Genomic DNA, 25,363 nt, shown 5'->3' on the forward strand with positions numbered 1-25,363 from the left:
ATGAGTTACGTTTAATATAGTTCTGTCTGCCTGAGAGTCTGCTAAGGCCAGGTCCATGCCCGGAGACCCCAGACCAGCTTTCTCTGCGCACCCAGGGCAGCAAGCATCGTGCGTGTGCCAGAATATTTTTGTCTACTCCTTTCTCCGCCTTCTGGAAGCTTCATGGTGGAAGTGAAGTCAGAGGCAGGATACAATGTCCTGACTCTCCCCTGCCTCTCAGCTATAGGCAGAAAAGTATAGGAGGAAAAAAGATGCCGAGGACCTTCTCAAAGGAGGATCACTACTCATAAGCTTGGCCCCGAAATCAACATGGAAATCCTACAAAACACATGTGTCCAACCCACGAATTCACTTATAGGATTGTTGTCTCTCTCTTAATTGTCCCATTTTTCAGTAAACCAGAAATGACCTCTCAGTACTTCCCAGGGGGACTGCCCTGAGGATCTTCCTTTAAAATGGGCAAGTGATGAGTGATGATTGATTAGCCTGCCAAATCCTTCACTTAGGAACTTGTCAAAAGAAAGAAGAAAATGAACTGAGCTATGCTGATTTGGCAGTGAGCTCAAGCAAGCAACATCAGTAAAACAGTAAGAATGTTTCTGACAAGAGACATCATTTGAATGCACGCGGAGTCCCTCTGCTGTCATCCAGGAATAAAATCCTGGCTGGCTCCTACCTATTTTTATTTTTTCTTCAACGGTCACTGGGGATGGGCCACAAGAGAGATCAGTGTTCTTCATTCACTATATGCCCTAAGGTTTTACGGACTTTGTCTCACCTTTTGAATCTACCCCCTTCCGCCCCCACCCCCACCCCAAGTTTCATTTTACGCATCAGCGAAAGTTTCAGCCAAAGGGGAAGAAGTTTTCTTCCCATTGGAGTAGAATTCAGGAATTTATCTGTCTTGAGGTCTGGAGTCAAGCTAAATTATGTTACCGGGGGATGTTGCCAAAATACAGGTCTGTTCTCTGTTTTGAATCATGAAAACCACTAGTTGTAACCTTATGTCCAGATATTTGAGATTAAAAACATCAGCACATGATGTGTGTTTTACAAAAGAGGATCGCCAAGTATGTTACGCCTTCCACCTAGCTTTCCTGGCCATCTGAACACTGACCCTCCAACAAAAAGGCAGCTGAGAAGCCCAGGGCCAGCCCTCCCTGCCTCTGGCTAAGTGGTGTCCACGCATTACTTCAAGGACGACTCAGCCATCAACCTCCCCCAACACTGTCCCCCTAGTCTGGCACATGTGTCCCATCTTCTTTCCTGTTTTAGTCTGCAGTGCCCACCAGGTCACACAAATGACAGGGGCATCGTCTCAGGCCAGCCTGTGCCTGCGAGGGTCAGAGGAGCTGCATCCAATTATCACAGGACTTTGCTCTAATGTCTTCATGTTCCTGTTTCTGTTCAAGGCTTTGTCTTACTTTGTCAGGCGGGTGATGAATTAACTCTGAAGGAAGGTGGCTTGGCTGCTCAGTGAAGGCCCTGCCGCTGAAACCTGACTGGCCCTCATCTGATCTGCTGTTCTCACCCCAGGAGCAAACAGATTCCTGGTGATAAAAAGCGGTAAAAAGATTTGCCAGTAATCATCCGAGTGGACCCAAAGGATATTTAGATGGCATTTTTTCTTTTCCAGTAGTTCAAAAAACAAGCCTTGAAAAGACTATCGAACAGCACTGTCTAACAGAAATATAATACCAGCCACAGATGTAATTTTAAAATTTCTAGGAGCCACATTAAAGAAAAAGTAAAAAGAAACAGGTGGAGTTATTTTTAACAGTGTATTTTATTTAACCCAGTAGACCCCAAATGCAATCATCTTGACATGTAATCAATATAAAAAATTATTATGAGATATTTTACATTTTTTTATATGACATCTTCTTAATCTGGGTGAAGCTTAGACTTATACCATATTTTGATCTGAACCAGCCACATTTTCAAGAGCACACTAGCCACGTACAGTTTGGGGCTGCCCTACTGGGAACCCAGGGATAGCCTTGCCTGCACCCTCACTGACTTAAACAGGAACTTAGAAAAAAGGGGGAGATAAAATATGTAAGTGACAAGGTCCTACTGGATAGCCCAGGGAACTATATTCAATCGTTTGTAATAACCTATAATAAAAAAGAAGATATACATGTATAACTGAATCACTGTGCTGTACACCAGAAATTAACACAACATTGTAAATCAATATACTTCAATTAAATTTCTTTTAAAAGAAAAAAAAAGGGTTTTTTTTCGGGGGGAGAAGAGGAATGTCAACCAGACCGCCTTTTCCATGGGGCAGCAAGCTGAAGTGTATTGAAATGTATAGACATTGAGATGTAAGTAAGTGACACCAAATCTAAAAGCACTCTCAGGTCCTTTCAATCCTATTTCTTTTCAGTTAATACAGATCGTCACTGAATGACAGCAGAATAACTCAAGCTGATTTTTTCTCTTTGAGGATTAAAAAAATGGGGATATCAGTGATGGAGTGGTGCAGCCACTCTGGAATGTAGTCCAGCAGTCCCTCCAAAGGTAAACACAGCGCCTTGGGAATTTTACTCCTAGGTACACACCCAAGAGAAGTGAAAATTTATGTCCACACAAAAACTGGGGTGTGAAATTCCCAGCAGCATTATTCATAATAGCCAGAAAGTAGAAACAACCCAAACGCCTGTCAACTGGTGAATGGCTAAACAAAATGTGGATGGAATATTATTCAGCAGTGAAAAGGAACAGAGTGGTGATGCATGCTATGATGTGGTTGAATCTTGAAAACATTGTGCTGAGTGAAATAAGCCAGATACCGAAGACCCCATATTGTAAGATTCCATTCATAAGAAATGTCCAGAACTGGAAAATCCAGAGTCAGAAAGTAGCTTAGTGGCTGCTGAGGAGTTGCAGGGAGGACAATTTGGAAGGAAGGGAGAGTGATGACTAACAGGTCCAGTACAAGGTTTCTTTCTGGGGTGATGGAAATGTTCTACAATTGTGATGGCTGTATGAGTCTCAATACACTAAACACGATCCAACTGGACACTTTAAATCCGTGGGTTGTATGACATATGAACTCTCGCTCAACAAAGCTGTATAAAGAAAACAAGAAGGACGCACAGCTGTCTGATGGCGGAGGCCCCTCCAAACCGCATACAATTGATCAGGCGCACCTGAGAGGGAGCACGTGACCACAGCAATACACAGAGCTGCATGCTACCAGCACAAACAGTGATTGAAATGTTGAAGCCTGGATGTTTCTTTCACTTGAAAAAGGCCAAGCAGAGCAACCCCAGGTTAATTTCTCCTTCGCCCGAGTTTATTAAGAGGAATGAAGTGCAATGTCTCAGCTTTAGGTCCTCCCGGAAACAACAGAGGACCCGGGCTAGTTCCGTAGCTGTGCTTTGGGGAGGGCAGGTGGTGAGGGGGAGTTTGGGGAGACGGTGGCAGGTTCTGCAGAAGCACAGGCTCCCACTGAGAGGCCCGCTTCGTCCTGCCTCCCCCCTGCCTTCCTAGCACGTGCGGGTCAGCTCACCCTCTCTGACCACTTCCCCCTCTTCGCTTGGTTCCCCAAATGAGCTTCCGACCTCAGAGCCAGCCTTGGGCATCAGCTCTTCCAGAAAGGGATTTACTGATCCTCACTGATTTTTTGTTTTGCACTTCTTTTGCAAGGTTTTGTTTTAGGCTTGGTTTGCTGTTTCGGTCTCCCCCAAATCAAAGATTTCCAACATCCCACTGGCACACCCGTGAGGCTACAGCTGCTCAGTAAGAAGTGCTTATTATCTGTACCTGACGATACATGGTTGCATTTAGGACATCTGGCAATAACCAAACAAACCAAAAGGATCTACTAAATTCAAGAAAGAAATAAGCCACACACACGCAAAGAAAAATAATTAGTTGCCTAATAGTCTCAGTGCAATGAAAGGTGGTGATGTGTGTGTAAACACGGCTTGTTAACTGGCAGTGCTGAGGGGCGGCGCCTGCACTCTGGCAGATGGTAGGCTCCCTCTCTGACCTTTGAATTTCGGAGGCAGATGCTATCAGTGACCACAGGAGGAGTCAGAGACATCTTGGAGTCACAGATTACAGCGTCTCTCTCACTTCATTCCCGTTGTCGCAAGTACATTACCAGTTTACTGGCTGGTGACAGCTACAGCTCACTGTCCCTCTCCCCTAAATTCCACGTTCTCTCCTTTCTGTATAAAACTATGTAGTGACATCACATCCGTCACTCTCAGGACTCCTTTTGCTACACAGACGGCTCTGTTAGAACACTTTGAGACCAGTTACTTTAATCAAAGCAAAATCTTAATTCTTCTGCCTCGTTTTCAGCTCCCATCCCCGACTCCATTCCCCAACAGACAGCTCCAGCTCCAGGCGGGAAGGTTTCCGGTTCCCCTCCCTGGGGGCCTTTTCTCCCCACTGGCACCCTGAGCTAATTCCTGCCCCTCCTCACTCGGAGCCCCAGGCTGCTGCAGTGGCTCTCCTCTTCCTTCCCTGACTTCCTCTTGGCTGGATTCGTCTTCTGCTCAGATCTCTCGGACACACTGGCTTGGATTGTTTGCTGTTGTTTCATGTAACTGTCCTCTTCACTTGCTGTGGCATCCTGACAGCAGGGACCACGACCTACTCTTCTGAATCCATCACAGCATCTAGCACAAATCAGGTGCCTAATAGACACAATATTTAAGGACTATCCCTGGATACTGGACCCCAGAGGTGGGGAGCCACCTCTGCCTGCACGTGTATACAAGCGTATCTCGTTCTATTGCGCTTTGTGATTGACGGCAACTGTGGCAACCCTGAGTTGTCAGACGATGGTTAGCATTTTTAGCAATATTTTTTTTAACAGAGGTACTAGGATTGAATTCAGGACCTCGTGCATGCTTAAGCATGTGCTCTCCCACAGAGTCATACCCCCCACCCCCGGCAATAAAGTATTTTTAAATTAAGGTGTGTACATTGTTTCTTTAAGACATAATGCTATTGCACATTTAACAGACTGCAGTATAGTGTAAACATAACTTCTACATGCACTGGAAAACCAAAAAAAAAAAAAAAATCGTGTGACTCACTTTATTGCAATATTCACTTTACTGCAGCGATCTAGAACCCAACCTGCAATACCCCTGAGGTGTGCATGTCTGTGTCCCTGCCACCCCTACCTATAGATCCCAGTCTGTTTCCCCCTGAAGGTTTGGGACTTAATGCCCCAGATGTTATGCTACTGATCTCATTTCATTCAGTTACTTCTGCCTTGAGGACCTCTTCCACCAGTGGCCTGGGGACGTCCTCATTTTAATGCCCCTTCCTTGAGCAAACATCTTTCTCTATTGCTTCCTCTGATCAAGTGTTCCTTCCTTCTCTGTAGGATTAGTAACTTCAGGATCTGGGTCCTCTATTTATCCTCTATTTTCTTTTAAGGATCTTTCAAATCACAGTATGATGATGTTGATTTTTTTCTCCCTTGCTAGATGGTGAGGACCACATAAACTGTCTTAGCAATCCAATCCCAGGGTTTAGCACAGGGGCGGGATGTAACAGGTACATAACGGATATTTTCTGAATTTCTTCCCCAACCCCAGCTGTCTCAGGTCCAGAGCTCCTTGAACTTTTCATATCTCTGAAAGAAGAATCTCTTAAAAACAGCAACTTCACTGATTTCAGCCAGATTTAGGGAAGAAAGTGATCCAATTAAACAGATCACCCTAAAGGGCAGATGACTGAGTCACCATCATCCTTTCTACAACTTCCCAGTGTACTGGAACTTCCTATAGAGAGCACTAGAATCTTTACTAAGTTTAAGCACAAAATAAATTGAGATGAAGGTAAAGAACCTTCCCTTCCTGGGGACTCGGTGCCTGGAACCCAGTCTCATCTTCTGTTCCTGCCAGACCTGTGGGTCACCCTCCCACCCTGGTGTCTGGAAGTCCTGGCTTTGCCAGGCTGGCATGGTGGGGGGCGGCCCCTCCTGTTGGGCTGGACTGTACACAGGTTAATAGCACAGACCCAACGCCACATTTTTATAATTGTGATTAAACTTTATTGTACACACACACACACACACACACACCCAAACTGGACGGTTACATGCAAAAGAATGAAACTAGACAACTTTCTTACATCATGTACAAAAATAAACTCAGAATGGATTAAAGACTTAAATGTAAGACCTGAAGCCACAAAACTCCTAAAAGATAACACAGGCAGTAAGCAAGCTCTTTGGCATCGGCCTTAGCAATGTTTCCTTGGATCTGTCTCCTCAGGCAGGGGCAACAAAGGCAAAAATAAACAAATGGGACCACATCGGACTACATCAGACTACTTTTGCACGACAAAGGAAGCCATCCATTAAACGAAAGGCAACATCCTGGGCAACACTGGGAGAAGATATTTGCAAATGTACGTCCAATAGGGGTTCATACACAAAATATAGAAAGAACTTACATAGCTTAACATTAAAAAGTGTGATTAAAAAATGAGCCGAGAATCTTTGCGATGTTCTCCTAGGGCAGTCTACCCAGGCAACAGAAATAAAAGCAAAAATTAACAGACGGGACATCATTCCTTTCCTGCACAGCACAGGAAACCATACGCAAAAAAAGAAGACAACCTATGGAATGGGAGAAAATATTTGCAAATGATGAGAGTGACAAAGGTTTAATTTCCAGAATATATAAACATCTCATACAACTTAATAACAAAAAAACCCAAACGACCCAATCCAAAAATGGGCAGAAGACCTAAATAAGCAATTCTCCAGTGAAGACATACGAATAACCAATAGGCACATGAAAAAAATGCTCAATATCGCTAATTATCAGAGAAATGCAGATCAAAACTACAATGAGGTATCACCTCACACCAGTCAGAATGGCCATCATTCAAAAATCCACAAATGACAAATGCTGGAGAGGGAGTGGAGAAAAGGGAACCCTCCTACACTGCTGGTGGGAATGGAGTTTAGTGCAGCCATTATGGAAAACACTACGGAGATTCCTCAAAAAACTCAAAATAGACTTACCATGTGATCCAGCGATCCCACTCCTGGGCATATATCTGGAAGGAACTCTAATTTTAAAAGACACCTGCACCCCAATGTTCATAGCAGCACTATATACAATAGCCAAGACATGGAGGCAACCTAAGTGTTTGGTATATATTCTCAAACACTTGTTGAGCCCAGGAATTGTCCTAAGTACAAAGGAGAACAAAACAGACACTATCACTGTCCCTGCTGAACTTACGTAGTGCAGGGAAAAAATATATTTTTAAAAGGTAAGAAATTATAAGGAGGCAAGGTTGGCTCACTCCCTTCTTCCTGTAATCCCTGGCCCTTGAAAACTAAATCCGACTGACACTCCCACCCCACAGCTCCGGGGCGCTCTGCTTTCTCTCCGCTCCCCTGTGTCTTCTTCCTCTTCCTTCTCTGAGTCCCAGGAACCCCAAATCCTTCAGGTCTCCATACCTGAGGCCACACAGATGTCTTGCCGGGGGGAAAAAAGACTCTCAATTTATCAACATCTACCCTTTCCAGGTGTTTGCACTTATAAATAAGAGAAAAGTTTTAATACTCTTTCTTTCTTTCCTTCCGTTCTTCTTCCTTCATTCAAATGCTCCCTTTTTCACAATTTTCAAAGCGAGGTTAACTATTTACAAAAAGGCAGAGAGGAAGGAATTAACCTAAGAATTTCCCAGCTGGGAAAAAGTCTAGCTCACAAGCTTTTTAAAGATCCGTGTTCCCACTTCACATAACTATAATCTTGGAGGAAGAAAAAAAGCCCCAAGACACAGAAGACCACCTGGCTTTTTCTCTCTCTATCTTTGGGGTGGGGGTGGGGGGACGACCAAGTATTCTAACACTTAGTCACTAACCCAGAAAGGTGAGAAGGTTCCAGCTCCCAGTGGGCCTTCCCAGGGGCATGGCTAAAGTGATTTTTTTTTCCTTTGTTGATAACCATTAGATTTATGTTTTTATTCAATATGTCTTTCATTAACTTGAGAAGCACTAGGAAAAATTTCATAATATGATAAATATAAATAAATCACCGAATTGAGAGAAACTGCCAGATTTTCTTGGGGATTATTAATGGAAACAATATGCTTCTCATTAAATTTGCAGACACATGTATTTGAATAAATACGTACTAATTTTATGAAGCTTGGGGGGAACAGAGGCTTCCATTTTTGAGTTTAGAAATCTAGAATAAAGTGAGTTCAAAACACTTAAGCCTAGAAAATGCTTCAATACATATAAAGTTACATGAAGGGAACATATAACCAAAAGGAAACCCAATAATCATGAGATCACTGATATTCTGAACAAAACCTGTGAGAAGAAAAGAAAGTTTTTCATCTGCCAATTTTTTCACTAAATTTTGTGTCAGAAACCTGGGGAAATACATATGAAATGAGCGTACCAAAATAGTTATTCTAAACTGGATTAGGTAAAAGAAAGTGTTAAAAATAATACATATTTTTGAAAATCTGATATAGTGGCAGAACAGCACCTTGCGTCACATTATAGACGCAAACCGGTAACACAGCATGGCCTGAAGAAGTCCTCAAAATCGTTTACCCCAAACCCTGTCCTTTGCAGAAGAGTTTATCTGAGACCCAAAGAGTTTATATCATTTTGCAAAATTTACCCAGCCAGCTAACGTGTAGGAAAAGAAAGACCACAATTCTGATCTCCATGCTTTCAAATGAGAACTTTTCAAATACCCAGGGATGCACACGCACGTGCATACACACACAGTATGTACACACGTGTAGATGTGTGTCTGTGTCTCTGTGTGTGTGTGGACAGAGAGAAAAGAAGGAGTTCAAATGAAGTACTGAACTCAATTTTTTTAAAAAAAATCTAGTTTTCTTTCTTCGATGAGCATTTGTGGAACAGCATCTAAGCACTCCCCCTTACACTGGCCAGTCTCCCCAATGCCCCTCTCACATGGGTAGTCCTGTTACCCCTCTTTCCATATAAGCAAATGAAGGCTGAGTGGCGGGAACGTACGTGTTTAGGGTCACTTGGGTCCTCTGAGATCCCTAGTCACTCCTTATAGGAGGTCCATTTAGGTCCATCAGAAGTGGAACAAATAGTGAAGGCTTCTGAACCAAGTTATCGGATCACACACTTCTGAACTGGGTTTTACACGAGCATGCTGCTGCCGGGAAGCAGAGCGGGTTCCCACGGCAGCAGTCAGGGAACAGCCGGGGTCAGTGGCACCTACACCGTGTGGACCCGGAAATCACCTTCCAAACCTTCTCCCATGGGCTTGTGTCAACAGGTTCTCACACCTCGTCCTGAACCCTTCCTGTGGGACAAAGGACAGGGCCTCCAGGTATGCCCTCTTCACGTGCACAGACGGGAGAGGCGGGTGCACAGGAGAACCCCCAGCCTTATCCAGAAACCACCAAACTCTTACCAACACCGAGCTTATTAGAACGACAGAAAGAGGGGGCGGCTCACACTCCATCTGGCATGTGGAGCCCTCTCTTGTGCCTTCTGAAATTCTGCAGGTGGAAGGGGAAGCAATTTGAATGTCGGATTGGCTGATATTTCTCTTTTATGCAAATGCACTCCTGTTTGAAAAGTCTGTCTGCTTTTCATTACCTTTGAAATTCCCAAAGGCAAAATCCGCGTCTGCCTTCTGTATTGTGCATGACACCTAACGCATTACGGGTGGTTAATAAATGTCACATCACTTCATTCTGCACTGACTGAGAATGACATTTTCCTGTGAGCCTTGCTTGCTTTGATTTCTCAGCAAATCTCACTAAGTGCATACATTTCCCAGAAAAGGGGTACAGTTTAAGGCCAGTGTTCCTTGCTTGAATCTCTTCCCCAAATTCTCACCAATGCTTCACTCACCTGTCCCCTGGGCCAGTGGACTCCTCTCTCCCCTTTCCCCATCCCTTTTACTCTTTCTCCACTCCCACCTGTAGAATTCACGTGTAATTCTCAGACACCCCATTCCATACCACTTCCACTACAAAGTGGCAGCCCTCTCTCTTCTACATCTACTTTATGACTCCTTTGGGTAAGACTTTGATGAGGCTTATCAACTAGGCTATTATTTTTACATGAAAATTTTTGTTTTCTTAAGGACTTTCCTACCTTTTGTTTTCTGAGGAATTTTTAAAAAATGAATTATAAATGTTGTTGATAGTGAATAAAATAGTCAAGAGCAGAGAGCTTGTTCATCCATCTTTGTACCCCGGTTCACAGCACACACAGGGCAGCCAGTGAATGCTGATCAGAATGAGATAAGAGATAAATAATAAGATAAAATAATAAGATAAGAGATAATTTCCCCTCAGTTATTTCCAAAAGTGGTTCAGCAATAGGACTTCTATGTAAAATGTGAGGTAAAGCAATCAATATATCATGATGTTCCTTATCAAATGGCCCCAGTGAGTATTAAATATGAGCTACCATGAGGAAGTCCTCCTACAAGCACAAAATAAAATAAAACCCAAAGGGAAAGAATGTGGTTCTCTCTCACTTTTACTACTTTGAATGCTTGAGCTTAGATTAAAGATTCAAAATCTAAAACGATTTTACTCATGCACGTTCCTGCTTCACAGAACAAGAAAGACATGTGAGAAAAGTTATTTCAAATGTTAGAGAACAGAGGGCATCCTTTGGCATCTGGAATAAGAAGATCTCTGGATTTCTGCCCAAACCATTGCAGACTTCTGGTCCCCTCCTCCCGCTTTCCTGACCCGTCTAAAATCCTTCATCTTATGCCACGTGCGAAAGAAATGGGTCTGTGTATGGAAATATTTACACCAATCAAGAAAAGAAAAGCTCCACCCTGGTGTATAAAAACAGAAGCCTGTTTCAATCAGGGCCAAATGTCAGTTTTCAAAAACTTACAAAAAGGATAAAAATGAAATATCAGAAGAAGCAGAAAGCGTTTATAGTTATGACTCAGAACAGAAGACTAGTTTCACAATGTTTCCTGTGGCAGGAGTTGTATCCACTGAGATTTAGACTTTCTCCCTTTTTCTCATTTTTCAAGTTCCTCTTCTGAAAAAAAATTGTTTCCTCCAAATCTGCTGAACACTACTGAGAATACTAAGTTCCAAGAAAGCAAAATAACTTTTGTTCATCCATTTATTCATTCCCTTCTCATACCGATCTCTCTTTTTTTTTTGAAGTTTTCTCTTTTTATAAACTATCAACAACTTAGAACACTTGGTGCCTGAGTTCAGCCGCTTGTGGCTCCACCTCTAGCAAAATTCCAAATCTGAAAAGTAAACCTGCAACTATTTTGTGAATAAACAGCATTTTTCAATGTGTCACATAAAACATGATAATTTTAGAAGTGGAGTAAATTATAAATAATAATGGATCAGATTATAATTAAGTTATCTTGTTATTTAATAGTTAATAATCATGCATTATCTAATTTAACATTAAATTATGAATATAACAATATTACATATAATATATTAAAAATGTATTTATGACCACTATTATTATGTTAGTATCCATAACAGATACTATTATAAATACATACTATATTATATTATATATTACATTATGTAAATACATAATACAATATATAATACATTATATTACATATTATAGCATATATTTATAATAGTATCTATTATGGATATTAACTTATACCTAATAATAGTGGTCAAAGTGCTTAATTCCTTACCATACATTTCACCCCAAATGATTAGACCAGGCCAACCAGTGCCAGCCCCATTCCCTTTGTCCAGAACTGATTCAGGAAAAGACTGACTCAATGTTGGCCAGTGACATACAAGGGAAAGTCTACTGAAGGCCTTCTGGGAAAGCTTCCCTACTTCCAAAAAGACGGAAACCCAGGACTGTCTGTCACCCCCCTGGACCTGCTAGAGCCACCTTGTGGCCATTTCTGTCCCTTTTCCTGATGCACATGTGTGTGGTCTTTCTGTCACAAGGCACTGCTCTAAGTATTAACACCTTCCGTTCTCGCAACACCCTTACAGGCAGGTACCATAAATACCCTCGTCGTTCACACGAGGACACTGAGGCACTGGGAAGTCAGCTGGTCCGAGGCCATGTGACCAGGAAGCAGCAAAGCTGGAGGCTGGCCCAGGCGGTCCAGCTCTGGTGCACATTCCCTCGGCCACAGGGTTCCCTGCCACCTCCGTGGAAGTTGATCTCAGCCCCCAGTGCACGCCCTCTTTCTTAAAATATATTCTTTGCTGGTGGCCACCAAGCCTTTCAATTCCAAAAAAAAAAAGGCCCTGCAAGAAAACAGACTTCTTTGATGTTCCCTGAACAAAGCATGGCTCATGAGAACTGGTGGGCTTCCCCAAGGGAGAGCTGAGGCCACACCAGACCATGGATGCTGGGCCCTGGGGAAGGGAGGAGAAGCGAGTGGGAGGCCTGAGGGTGGTCAGCAGTTTAATGACAGACCTACCATATACTCCCCTCATATATATTATTTATAGGTTTTATAATCCATATATCCTTCAAGGAAGGTATTCCTGCCACCCCCATTTCACAGATGAGCAAAGTGAGGTTTGAGAGGCTGGGTCATTTGCTGGGAAGGGACCAAGCCTTGCTTCCTAACCAGCCACTGTCCTGAATACCAGGGCACCGAGAGGGAACATGAGAGAGAAAAAAAAGTCACCTTAATTCACAACTGTGCCAAGGACGTGGTCTACCCTCAAAATCCACATGCCTAGGACAGCTTTCCCTTTCCCAGGGCCCTCCAGATGAACAATACAAACCTTTCAAGGAAAGTTTCAGCGTTCATCTGTTTTAAGTTGCTTTGGAGTTGCTACCACAAGGAATAACTCTTTCCCACCCTACCCCCAACAACTCAACATTGGAAACAGCCTAATATCTTCATGCTGTCTTCACAGAAAAATGGCTGAGTAGATTTTTTTTCTTTAATTTTTCCAAAAATAAAAGCAAACTACATTCAGCCTCAACCCAATGTTAGGAAAAACAAATGATTCCCCCTCTTCCTTCTTCCCACCCTCTTACCAGGATTCATAAGGGAATAAAAGCCAGAAAGGGGCGGGGAGCATTATCCTTAAAATGGTTGGAAATTTCAGGGCTCAAGTACTCAAGCTCCACATACTATGAAATTATGAAACATAAGATCATGTATAAACAGCTGCTGATTTAATCCACGTACATCTCTGGTCATGTATCTTCCCATAGAAATCTTGGGAAGTTCTGACAATGGATACATCTGTGTGTTTCTTAGACATGGAGACCGTGGAAAAAAACAGCAGGGACAACATCAAGTTGAACTCAGATGTTGGCCATGCCACTCAGCTTCCCCGTTGGCAGGTAATTCTCGAAGGATTTCTGCGAGAATCAACTGAACTCATGAGTGGAAATCCACCTAGCACATATTCAAGAAAGGATGTTCAGGGAAAGATGCTTAATTATTTCTTTCACATGAAAATAGGGTTAAAAATCATTATCGCAGGGGAACGTGGTGTTGAACAAATTGTCACTGATGAGCAGGAAAGACAGATGAGGCGGGAGGATCTGAGCCAACCATGGAGAAGTTCTCGGTGGGAAAAGAACAGAAACCCGGCCAGACACTGTTGACAGGGGGGATTGTGAACATCATCTCTAATGATAAAAATTAGGAAACCTCAGGTTATTTAGAAGAGACGACCGGCAAACCCTTTCTTGGGTCTCAGGAACCCCGCCGGAGCGCCTGGAAGCAGCAGGGAGAGGGGCCACGTGATTCTTCTGCCCGAGAATCTCTGGTGTCTATTTCTCCACATGCCGTCTGACACTGAAGTCCTACAAAATCAGAACCATCAACTCCACCAGGATTTGCCAAGCCACATAAATAAGACCCTGCCACTAAGTGAGGCAAATGGCTTTGGAGAGAAATCCCACGGGAGCACCCGGTCAGCCTCTGACCCTAACTTCTCTCTCAGCCCAGGGTCGGTCCCTTGCCTGGTGGTGTCCTCTTTCCAGTTAGAGATGTTTGGAAAAGGTACCGCTGAAAAGGACAGCCTCACGCTGGGCCACTTTAGTCATTCCTCACAGGAAATAATGGAAATTCCTGGCATTCTTATCAGGGAAAGGGGTGAACTCTGCTGGTGGCGGCCTGGAAGGGCTGGGTGGAGAGGAATGCCTGGAGCCCTCCTTCCTTGCTGGAGGTGGATGACTTCAAAGCGGTGCCTTCTCCAAATCCAAAGATGAAGCCAGGCTTCTGGGAAGAGACCTGGGAGAGGAGACACAGGCGGCCTGGTCCCCGAGCCCAAACAACGAGAGGTGGAGGCAGCCAAGAGCATCTTTCCAAAGATTGCTCAGCAGCCTCTCAGTAAACTCTTGCAACCCTCTCTGCATGGAACGCAGAAACTCACCACGTGCCTCAGAAAGAACCTTTCTTTCCAGCCAGCCGGCTAAGCACACCTGGGACGCCCATTCTCCGAAGCCTGAGCGGCCGGTCCTCTGCACTTTTAGACATTCAGTTTCTGAATCCCTCTGGGGAAGAAGCAGCTCCAGGATTTAACTAGAGTCTCTGATGTGAAGTTTCACGCTATCTCTTCGAGGAGGGGTTGGGGAGGGGGGAGGTGAAGGTCAGGAGCAGGGTGGGGGCGCTCCAGGGCAGGGCCGGGGTCCAGTCCACAGACACCACCTCTTGGGCTGCTTCCGCACGCCCCGCACTGTGCAAATTAAACTGTTACACACATTCCTGCTAATCTGAAATAATTGTCCAAGGGAAGAAAGGCGAAAAAAGAAAGCCCAGCTTGTGTGAAACTACAGGTACTGGGAGGCCTGCAAAGTTGCAGGTAAACAAAGCTCACTTCTCCTAGAAAAAATTCAAGAAAGTAATTCGGTGAATAAGCTTAGAAAATGCATGTGGTACTCCTTTTTTTTTTTGGCGTATAGTTGATTTACAATGTTTGGTTAGTTTCTGGTGTACAGCATTCAGTTATACGTACGTATTGCTTTTCATTATGGGTTATTACAAGATACTGAATATAGCTCCCTGTGCTGTACAGTAGGACCTTGCTCTGATCTATTTTATATACATGGTACTCCATTTTGGACTGTCACCCCTAAGTAATTTTTCAGCAGTCCTCTTAGAATTTTTCCACTTACTTTTTACAAATGACTTGCGTTCTACTGCACAGAATGTGCTCCCTTTAGCTTTTCGTTACACCTTCACAGTTTGCAGTTTCTGAGATCTTTTTCTCCCACAGCTATTAACACTCCCTGTAGCTGAGCCCCGAGGAAGCCCTTCTGTCAGAGCTTTGTTTGTCAAACACAAACAACAAATGTTCCCAGCTGCCCCCAGTCGCTCGCTGTCAACCCCTAAATCCACCCATGACTTTCACAGGCGGAGCCTCGTGTCTCTGGCTCTTGCATCACCCCAACTTTGGACATCCTAGGATTCGACCAGGGTGTATTCCAGAGAGAACATAAGAGGACCCAAGACAGCCAAGGAAACAGTCAGTCCTGCCCCCCGACACCCCCCAGCACAGAAAAGGGGCAAAGCCAGCTCCAGAGGGAGGGTCGGGGACCTCCTGGGGGGTACTCGCCATCAGGCTCCCACACTGGTCACCAGAGTGTGGGGACAGACAGCTGCTGTCTCCAAGCCTTCTCACCTCTCACTTTTTTGCAGGAAAGCAGGGGCCGTGATGGAGCCGGCATCCACGAGGCTGCTGAACATCAGAAGGTTCCAGGGGCCTACCAAACCCGATGTGCCGTGTTCAAGCAGCAGGACCAAAAGATTCAAGAAGGAAGCCCCTAACATTTGTGGGGTACTCACAGAGGGCCTGGCACTGTGCCAACCCAGCAGCAGAGTGAATTTCACCACAACCCTATGGAGTCGGCCGACTCTGGCCAAACTTCACAAGGGAGGAAACAGACCTTATAGCTTTCGATATTCACGTGCCCAAAGTCACACAATCGCTGAGCTGAGTGTTGGAACTCAGATCCAAACCCACCCACCTGGTTCCAGCGCCCACACACCCCGCCCCGGCACCCCAAGGCCTCCAGAAAAGGTGACACCTGGCCCATTGGACTCACGGAGTCGCAGTGAAGGAAACCTACGTTAGAAAGCCCTTCTGGAAGATAAAAGTGATACGCAAATGTAAGCTGGATTTGCTGTGACCATTTCTACACGGGTTAAAAGCAGGATCTGAACCCCCTCCCTCCTCCCACACGTCTCCCTGTCTGTGGGCCTGTGATGCTCTTGTCCCTGGGAACTGGAATGACCTTCTTCATTCCTCCTACTCCAGCATTTTAATGGGAAAATTTTTTTTTTAACTTGAATCCATTCATGTTCATCATATGATGAATCAGAAGGTTTCAGAAGGTATTTTTGGGTCAACTTATCACAAATTCCAAATTCTAGGAATATACATTTGCCCCTTAGAATATGAACTAATCACTTTCCCTTCCTGCTAACTAGAATCATAAAGGATACTAGAGCCCTGTGGGATTATTTTTGAAGAAAACAGTAATCGGGAAATAAGTAGAAAGATACCATTGTAGTACAGATCATATCCTGTCCATAGAAAATAAAACTTCATATCCTGGTACCTCACGTTCCAGAGCACGAACTCTGCCAAACTGTAACTATAGTTACATCCCAAATTAATTAGCTCTGCACGCGGAGGCCAAGAAATGCTGACCCGCGGAGCCTGATAAAAATCTGCAACTGCTCACTGCATTAACCTTTCAAAGTCTCCCCTCATCGGAGCCTTTGTCAGAGGAGCAGAGAAGTGGCAGGGTTATCAGGTTTGACTCTATCTCTTCTCCAGACACCTGCCCAGAATGCTGGCAAAGTAGCTAACAAGCAGGACATATCGCAAGACAGAAGAAAAGCAGAAGACTTGGTTGCAACTAAAATGCAACAGTAAGTCCTTGAACAGACAAGGGATGCCTATCCTAAAATAATACCATCACATACTAGATTACTGGAGCCAATCACCCATTTTGCTCTTCATTGTAATATTGTACTGAATTCAAAAAAGCACAGTATTATTAGGCAAACAAGCCTTGACTTTATGTAGCAAATGTTTCTGAATAACTATATACGAATAACTTTGGAAACAAGCCACCAGAAAACAATTTCCTAAAAAGAGTAGCCCCTGCCCAGCAAATAATTAATCCCTGGTTCACCTGCAATCTAAATGCAGGTTGTGACCATTGCATTTGCACAAACAAGAAATGCCTAAAATTAGACTATAATTACCCCCTACACGTTATCCAGTCTATTTTGCAAAAAAATAAAAGCCAACAATATGACTGTGCTCCTCTTTACATCTCTCTTCAGGAATGAGACTTCAGACCTGTCACATATTGCTATTCAGCAGCAGCTGGACCAAAATGCCCAGAGATTGATACCAGCCCCACATCTCAGGAGAGTGGTCTCATCACCACAGCCATCATAACGAGGCACCTTCAAAGCACTCGTCCACGTGGTACCCTTCTTGTCTCACCAAAGGCCCGTGAGGTAGACTTACCACCTCGGCAGGTGTCACTCTGCTCGCCAGACAGATGCAGCACATGAGGCCCTGAGTGCTGAAGCAGCCGGTCTCCAGTCACAGGAGTGGGCAGGGCAGGGCCTGCAGGGCTGTCTGGTCTCTGGAGGCTCCCACCTCCCACCAGACACCCACTTTGTCTTCCTTTAATGATTGAAGTTCAGTCACACCTGAAGGAACGGGTTCTTGGGTCCTGCTGCTTTCAATGACCAGGGTTGGCCACATCTCAGGAACTAAAAACCCATTTATCTTTGATAAAACCAGGCCCAGTGTCGTAGGCCAAGCGAAAACGATGCAGCTCCCGGGAGGGCCGGACTGGGTGTCCAGCCCACTTTAATGTTCAGAACGGCAGGGATCCTTCTAGGACCTCGCAGCTGAGAGGTCGTCTCAGCCTCATTGCTGGACCCTTCCTTGAAGCTACACCAGCCCAAGAGTTAGACCCCGCATCCCGGCCAGTCCCAGCTAACATCCTGGAGCAAGAACTTAATCTTTCTGGGCCTCACCTTCCGTATCTGTAAAATTAAAGGCTGACAGAAATCACCTCAAAGGCTCTTCCATTTCCAAAATCCTACCCTATCCCCATGCTGGAGATCCGTCACTGTGCCTTAAAGCTCAACCCAAGAACTCTCAGGGTGGGACTGTCTCTCTCACAGCCCAGTCCAGTTCCCCATTCTAATTTCATCCCTTTCTTTCACTGTGTCTCTTGGCATCACTCTCTCCACAGCTCTCTGGTTCTCCAATCTTTGTAAGTTGTTATCACGTCTCCCCTCTGAGTCACCAGTGTGTGGGTTCCAAACATAATTTCACCACCATAAATTAAATCCTTTCAGCAATGTATTATCTTTTTGTGTTTTCCACCAAATCCCCACCCACCTAGCTAGTTACAGGGTCATTAAACTTCAAATAAAATTTCTCTCCAGGTCACTCTTTCTTAAAGAAAACTTTCCTTTGGTTCTTCACATTTCTGTTGATCTCCAAAAGACACCAGCACTTCATCGTTTATCCTGCCTTATTTTTACAAGCTTGATTTCCCTCCTTATGCCTGCCTTTTCATTTTTGTTTTGTTTTGCTTTTCCCTTCCTTTATAATTTTTGGTTTCCTCTTCATTCCTACGGCCTCCTTCAGCGACCCCACAATGGGGAGCAGAAGGACACCGGGTACCAATCCAGAGACACAAAACTGTGCAGATGACGAACAGTATGTGGAGGGGTGGTGCGTGCTGGGCATAAGCCCCTGGGCCACGTGTGCACGGAGAGGCCATGGGCTCTGGGCGCCGCATTCTCTCTCAAGCCCTATTTTTTTTTTTCCCAGAAAGAAATGCAGGAGTGTGCATCCAGAAAGAAAACTGCTAAAGCAATGAGGGAACCAGAGCAGCTGGGGGATGTTAACTTTAATCAAAGTCCGGCCAGAATATTTTTTTTAGCAACAGGAAGTAGATTTATTCTCTTTCATATTCTCCTTCTTGCTCTCAGACACACACACACACACACACACACACACACACACACACACACACACACACACACATATACACACACTCATTCTTTTCTCCTCTCTCCTTCATTTCCTCTGACTAAGGCACAGAAATAAGCTGGACAGAAAAACCTCAGTTCCCTTGAACTGTCTTTAGTGCTGTGTTGTGTTCACCGGCAGTTCAAGGCTACACGGCAGAGTGCAGGGCACCCCTGGGCACAGCCAGGCAGGCAGGGGAACGAGGGCTGGTTCCCTGGGGCGATGGCAACAGTCACCACAAATGTGGTGGCTTAAAGCCACACGGATTTCTTCTTTTACGGTTTGAGACGCCAGAAGTCTGAGATCAGTGTCCGTCAGCTGAAATCAAGATGTTGGTGGGGCCACATTTCCACCAGAGTGCTCTTAACAGAAAATCTATTTCCTTGCCCATTTCAGCTTCTGGTGGCCACCTGTGTCCCTTGGCTGGTGGCCCCTTCCTCCACCTCCAGAGCACATCTCTCCAATCTCTGTCTCCATCATCACAAGGCCTTCTTCTCTCAGTATTGTCAAACCTTCCCCTCCCTCCCACTTATAAGGACACTTGTGACTGCATTTAGCGCCCACCCAGATAACCCAGGGTAATCTCCCCTTCGCAAGCTCTGTAACTGAAGCACATCTGCAAAGCTCTCTTGTCATCTAAGGTAACATCCGGGCTCCAGGAATCAGGACGAGGGTATCTTTGGGGGCCAAGGTTCAGCCCACCCTGGAGCACTCATGTCTAGCTGGGTTCCTGGCCAGAGTCCTCCTCTCACGTATCCACTAACCTTGACTAAGCTAGGAGCACGGGTCCTGAGGAAAAAGGGAAAAGATGTTTTCTAAATGTCAAAATAGAGAAATGCCGTGTGTTTCTGCTCCTGTCTTGTCACAGATTTACCTTTCCCACCGTGTTTTGCCCATTAAGCCACCTGGTTTGCAGTCATCAAACCACAACCTGCCCCAACGAAGCGTCCATCACTTCCCGTGCCTGGGCACCACTTCTGTCCCATTACCCTCAGATTTTGTGAGAAACCATCCACCTCTTATACGGAAACTCGATTTCCAACCCAAACTGGGCTGCACATGCTCATGTGTATCAAAGGTCCGGTCATGGTCATGTTTCCGTATCCCAGAGAAGGAACAGAAGCTTTGTTAGGACTCACCGAACCGCTTGTAACCGAAGGAATGCACCTCCTCCTCCTCTGCAAAGTCGTCTGCGAGAAAGAAAAGACGGAGCGTTAACCCTGGGGAGACGAGTGGGGTCAGCGCTGGCCTGAACTTCTCCCACCCCCCTGCCCCACCTGCCCTCGCCCACCGTGCTTCTCACAGTGGCTGTCCCTCTGCTCCCAGGACACACCACACTTTCTGAAACAGACCGCAGGGTCCCTGCACTGGCTGTTCCCTCTGCCTGGAATGCTCTTCCTTCTGTTCCTTAGGTGACTCCTTCTAACTCAGGTCTCAGCTGAGGTGTGATACCTTCCAGATGCCTTTCCAGACCACCACCCAGACACTCCATGTCGCGACGCCCCATTTGAATATTACTCTCTGATATCATCCCTATTGTGCATCCTGGCAGCCAATTTTTTTCTGTCTGGCTTCAGGAGTGAAACCCATATGCCTAGAATGGCACCTGTCACACAGCGGGCACTTAATAAATTCTGGTGAATGAATGACTGAGTCATCAGCTGTCCAAAGAGTCAAGTTATCTTCACATAACTAAGCCTAAAGCCTTCCCTTTCAGATGCTGGGCTTTGGGGTCATCTCTTCCACCCGCTGTGGCATCTCAGCAGCCCAGCATGAGTCCCACAAGGACAGCCAAACCCTCCCCCACTCGCCTTCCACTGGGTAACCTGGATTGATGGTGGTTTCCCAGTAAATGCATTTCAAAAGACAGCCCTGCTATGGGAATTGCTAAGGGTGGGACCACTGCAGAAACAAGAGATGTCATATCAGTTCAGCTTTCTACCAAAAGCTTAAATCCCCCTCCTCATGTGCACATCATGCAATTCCTTATCAGACTGATAAAGAACTTCTCATTTTACATTTCTGTCAGATGTGGGTCTCACAACTTACTGTGCAATTAAAGGGTACTTTTGATGACAGGTCAAGGTGTCGAGACCAGGCCTTTCCAAGGAGCCCTAACCAATTATTCTTGAGTTGGTCCCCATCACTGCACCAGTGCCCTGCTTCCTCCCCAAATGCAGTTTAGTTCAAAAGCACTGACTTGGGGCTCACCATGGACCAGAGACTGCCAGGCAGGGGGCTGCAGGAATGAGTGAGACATGGTCCCTTCCCTCAAGAAGCTGACAATCATTCAAAGAAACAAACATGAAGGGAGGGAAATAAAACCTCTGTGATCATCGTTTTCAGTCCCCAAATGGGACCCTGGATCTGGCTATGACCAAACCTTGAGATGTTATGGAAAAACCCAAGGTATGTGACGTCTGCAACACAGTGTGCTGAACCTCAGGGCACTAGCTCGTTGTGGCGGGCTATGAAAGCACACGGGCGAGAACAAGCACTCCCGAGACGATGGAGAAGTGGGGTATCTTTGTATTTTGCCGCTGTTTCATTACTCAGAGAATGGGGCAGAGATCTTGCTCGAAATCTAGACATCCAGGCCTTCATAATTCAAGACGTCTTCTTATGTCCAGGATTAAAGCTTTAGTTCTTTCACGATGGAGCTCTTACAACCAGAAGAATAACACGTTTCTTACTGACTCAGGGATCGGTTAGTTCAACTCAGTAAGCCCCTGCTCTATGCCTGCGTTCCTAAGCAATTCTCTTATTAATGGCTGAGAGGTCCAGTCCAGTCTCAGCTAAAGAGAAACCCTGATCTGCTGCTTCTGCTTAGAAATCCATGCATGCATTTATTCACTCACTCAATAAACAGGTGCTTACAGACTAGTGGAGTTGATGAGACAGAGGTAATGATGCCACCCAGGCGTCAGCTGCTCCCGCCAGCTGCAGCCCCTCCACTGCTGGGTCACGTCTGCAAAAGAATCTGCTCGCATGCACAGGTTGTGGGCCGAGGGGGCGTCACGGAAGATTTCACAGTGGAGACAACAAAGCGGTTTACGCTGTGCCCCCAAGAGCAATAGCTTTAAAATCTCTGTTCTCCCCAAAGCTTCTTTCCAGCAGACCTACCATTAGTTTGTTTGTTTGTTTTCTTTTTCCTCTCTGGTCTCTTTCCCATGCAGCATTTAGTCTGACTGACTCCTCTCTCCTCCCTGAAATTTCCCTGGGAACTTCAAATGTCTCATATTTTTGTTATTAAAGCAATTCAGCTCTGCTTCCAAATGAACTTACTCAAACCCATTAGGCGTTGAAGGAAACAAAGGGTTTACGAGAAACCCCCCTAACAGGACTCAAGCAGGATGTCCTGCTTCTTGTCTTAACCCTCATCCCAAGAGGGTGAGAAATGCTTGGAGCAGCTCCCAAAGTACAAATTTCGATCTCATCCAAATCTGCAATCAGATAATAAATCACGTGAGGCACGAGGGGTACAAAGCACCACAGACAACAAACATCTCATTGGGATAATCAGGGAAGGTATCGCGAAGTGTCTTAAGTTAGTCTGTCTTATCGTTTAGTCTTTGGAGAGAAAAAGGAGAAACACCACATACCATATCCCCTTCTTGGAAATTCAGAGTGGTTTTGCACTCTTAGAGACTCTGAGAGATGCTCAGAAAGAGAGGAGAAAAAGACTTGTTCAACTTTATTTCACTCAGTGTTTTCAAGAGTTGACCACATCCCTAAAAGCTGAGTAGAGCTGGGCAGATGACGCTGAGTATTTAGACCACGACCGGAGGTGTCCCCAGAGCGCACTGCCGGGTTCCCCCGGCTGTGTAGCAAACAGACGCTTCAGGCTGGTGACGGAGTTAGGTGTTTCAGGAATTGAGAAAGAGGAAGAGGCAGGAGCTGATGGGGCTTGTGGTTGTGTGGACAGCCCACACCAGGCCACAAGAGCCAGAGGAGAGAGGAGGAGGGGTCAGATGTTCCTAAGGCCTGAAGATTTTAGAGGCAAAAGACAAGGACAGGGCCCACATGGCTGACAGATGGATCTGAGGAAGAACAAACAGCCTGATACCATGTGCAAAGTTACAAAGTTATATTTTGTTCTCTAAACCTTTTCCTTACACTGTGTGGACGCAGGCTAAATGCATCCCAGATGCATTTATGGTATCAGGGTCCTGCAGAGGTGACAGGGGCAAATAAGGATACTCTCCCTCAAGAACACCCAGTCACCTTTGCAACTCGCCACTTTTCATATCTGTCTCCACACAATCTCCGCCAGGGAACTGCCACACTCCTTCATGAGCAAGGCCTTCGTTAAGATTGAAGGCCTCAGAGGAGACGGTATAGCTCAGTGGTAGAGTGCATGCCTAGCATGCAAAAGGTCCTGGGTTCAACCCCCAGCACCACCATTAAAAATAAATACATGAATAAAACCCTAATTACCTGCCCCCCAAAAAAATTTTAAAAAGAAAGATTTAAGGTCTCTAAGTCCTGCAGTGGCCATAACTTGCTTGAGTCTGCAGGGAGAAGTCACCTTAACATCCGAAATAACAAAACGTGTTTAATTGGAGGTTTATAGCTACAAGCACCTACTTTCCTGGCTCCCACAGCTGGACCATAGCATTTTTGTTGTAAATACCTATGAGCTACACTGCCTCTTGCGTGCCTATTTCAGAATGTGATTTTTATTTATTTTATTTTTTTTTTTACTTTCCTTGGTAACTGGCCCAGAGCCACATTGGCCAGAGGTTTCGTGATGGAGAACGCTGAACAGAATTCTGCTGCTGATTTATTCTTTGAGCCTCGCTATTTCAGAGGACCAGGAGTTCAAGTGAAGTTTATTTCAGTTGGCTTGGAGAGCTGAAGTCATACATATTAATATGTTCCAATCAATCTGTGGACCAAGTTGTGCAATATCCCTGTGCTTAGAGTTTACCTCTCCTTCCCGACACCCCACCTGTATCAGTGTGACAGCCCTTCCCTCTGTCTGCCTGATATTCTAGTTCTGGTTTTGACTTCACCAGATGGAAAGCTTTTGGAAAACAGGAAACATGTCCCGCTGTACCCTGAGCAACCAGCACATTTATGACATGTGCTAGGCACTCAGTAGTTATTGTTGAAAATGAAGTCTATTGCAGAGTGATGTGTCTACTATCTCTGGCTCCCACTAGCTGATGAATTCCGGGATTCTTTCTCTTTTTGAGTAGCCACCACATATGGGGAAGAGAAGAGATGTGACACTTGGTCAATACCTACTGGATGTCAGTTACTTTCAATTCATTATGTTTCTCTGTTTTTGAGGTGAGGAAACCGAGGCTCGGAGAAGTGGTGTAATCTGACCCAAGGTCTCACAGCCTGTGAGCAGCCAGACCATCACTAAGACCCAGGTCTGTGGGACCCTCAAGTTCCCCACCACAGTGGTTCCACACCGCACCCCAGACCCAAGAGACTGAGCCCTATGCTAGCAGCAGAGGAAGCTGAGAGGCAATGATTTCCACCCCAGAATCCTAAAAAGGCTTAGGCATTCAGGACACAGGCTACTCTGGGAGGAGAATTAAGGTGAGGCTAAAACAGGAGGACTTGTTGAGCCACTGCGATAATCAAAAAGACAGATAATAAGTGTTGGCAAGGATATGGAGAAATGAGAAGCCCCGTATGCTGCTGGTGGGAATACATGCCTGTGCAGCCACTTTGGAAAACAGTCTGGCGATTCCTCAAAAGGTTAAACACAGAGATACCACATGACCCAGCAATTCTCTCCTAGGTGTACCCCCAAGAGAAATGAAAACACACGTGCACACAAAAACTTGTATGTGAATGCCTATAGCAGCAAGATTCATAACAGTTAACAAGTGGAAATGACCCACATGTGCACGAACTGATGAATGGATCAACAAAATGTGAATGTAATATTATTCAGCAATAAGAAGGAATGAAGTATTGATATATGCTACAATATGGATGAACCTTGAAAATATGCTAGGGAAAGAAGCCAGACACGAAAGACCACATCTTGTATGATTTCATTCACATGAAATGTCTGCATTAGGCAAATTCATAGTCAGAAAGCAGCTGAAAACCTGGGGCTGGGGGTCCGGGGGGGAAATGGGGAGTGACTGCTGATGGGTATGGTTTTCTTGAGAGAGAGATGAAAACATGCTAAAATGGACCGTAATGATGGTTGCAAAACCCGTGAATACTTAAAATCCCCACTGAATTGCACACTTTAAATGGGTAATGTGTGTGGTATATGAAAAATAAAGCAGTTGGACCTGTCCTTCACAGAACCAGGTGACTGTCCCTACCTGACCGCAGCAGAAGATGGAAGGTTTATTATTCAGGGAAGTTCTAACAAGAGGACAGAGATGGTGTCCTTTTCCAGAGGACT

At 45.2% G+C, this 25,363-nt stretch overlaps 1 protein-coding gene across 1 annotated transcript in view; it reads right to left on the reverse strand.

Annotated features, from left to right (window-relative positions):
• Positions 1 to 25,363, reverse strand: part of COLEC12 (collectin subfamily member 12) — a 153,291-nt gene that overhangs the window by 116,854 nt on the left and 11,074 nt on the right. The window contains exon 2 of the mRNA XM_064481552.1: positions 20,121 to 20,171. Coding sequence (XP_064337622.1) covers positions 20,121 to 20,171 — 51 coding nt within the window. The remainder of the gene's footprint in view (positions 1 to 20,120; positions 20,172 to 25,363) is intronic.

The sequence above is a fragment of the Camelus dromedarius genome, chromosome 32 (assembly GCF_036321535.1).
Source record: "Camelus dromedarius isolate mCamDro1 chromosome 32, mCamDro1.pat, whole genome shotgun sequence".
NCBI lineage: Eukaryota > Metazoa > Chordata > Mammalia > Artiodactyla > Camelidae > Camelus > Camelus dromedarius.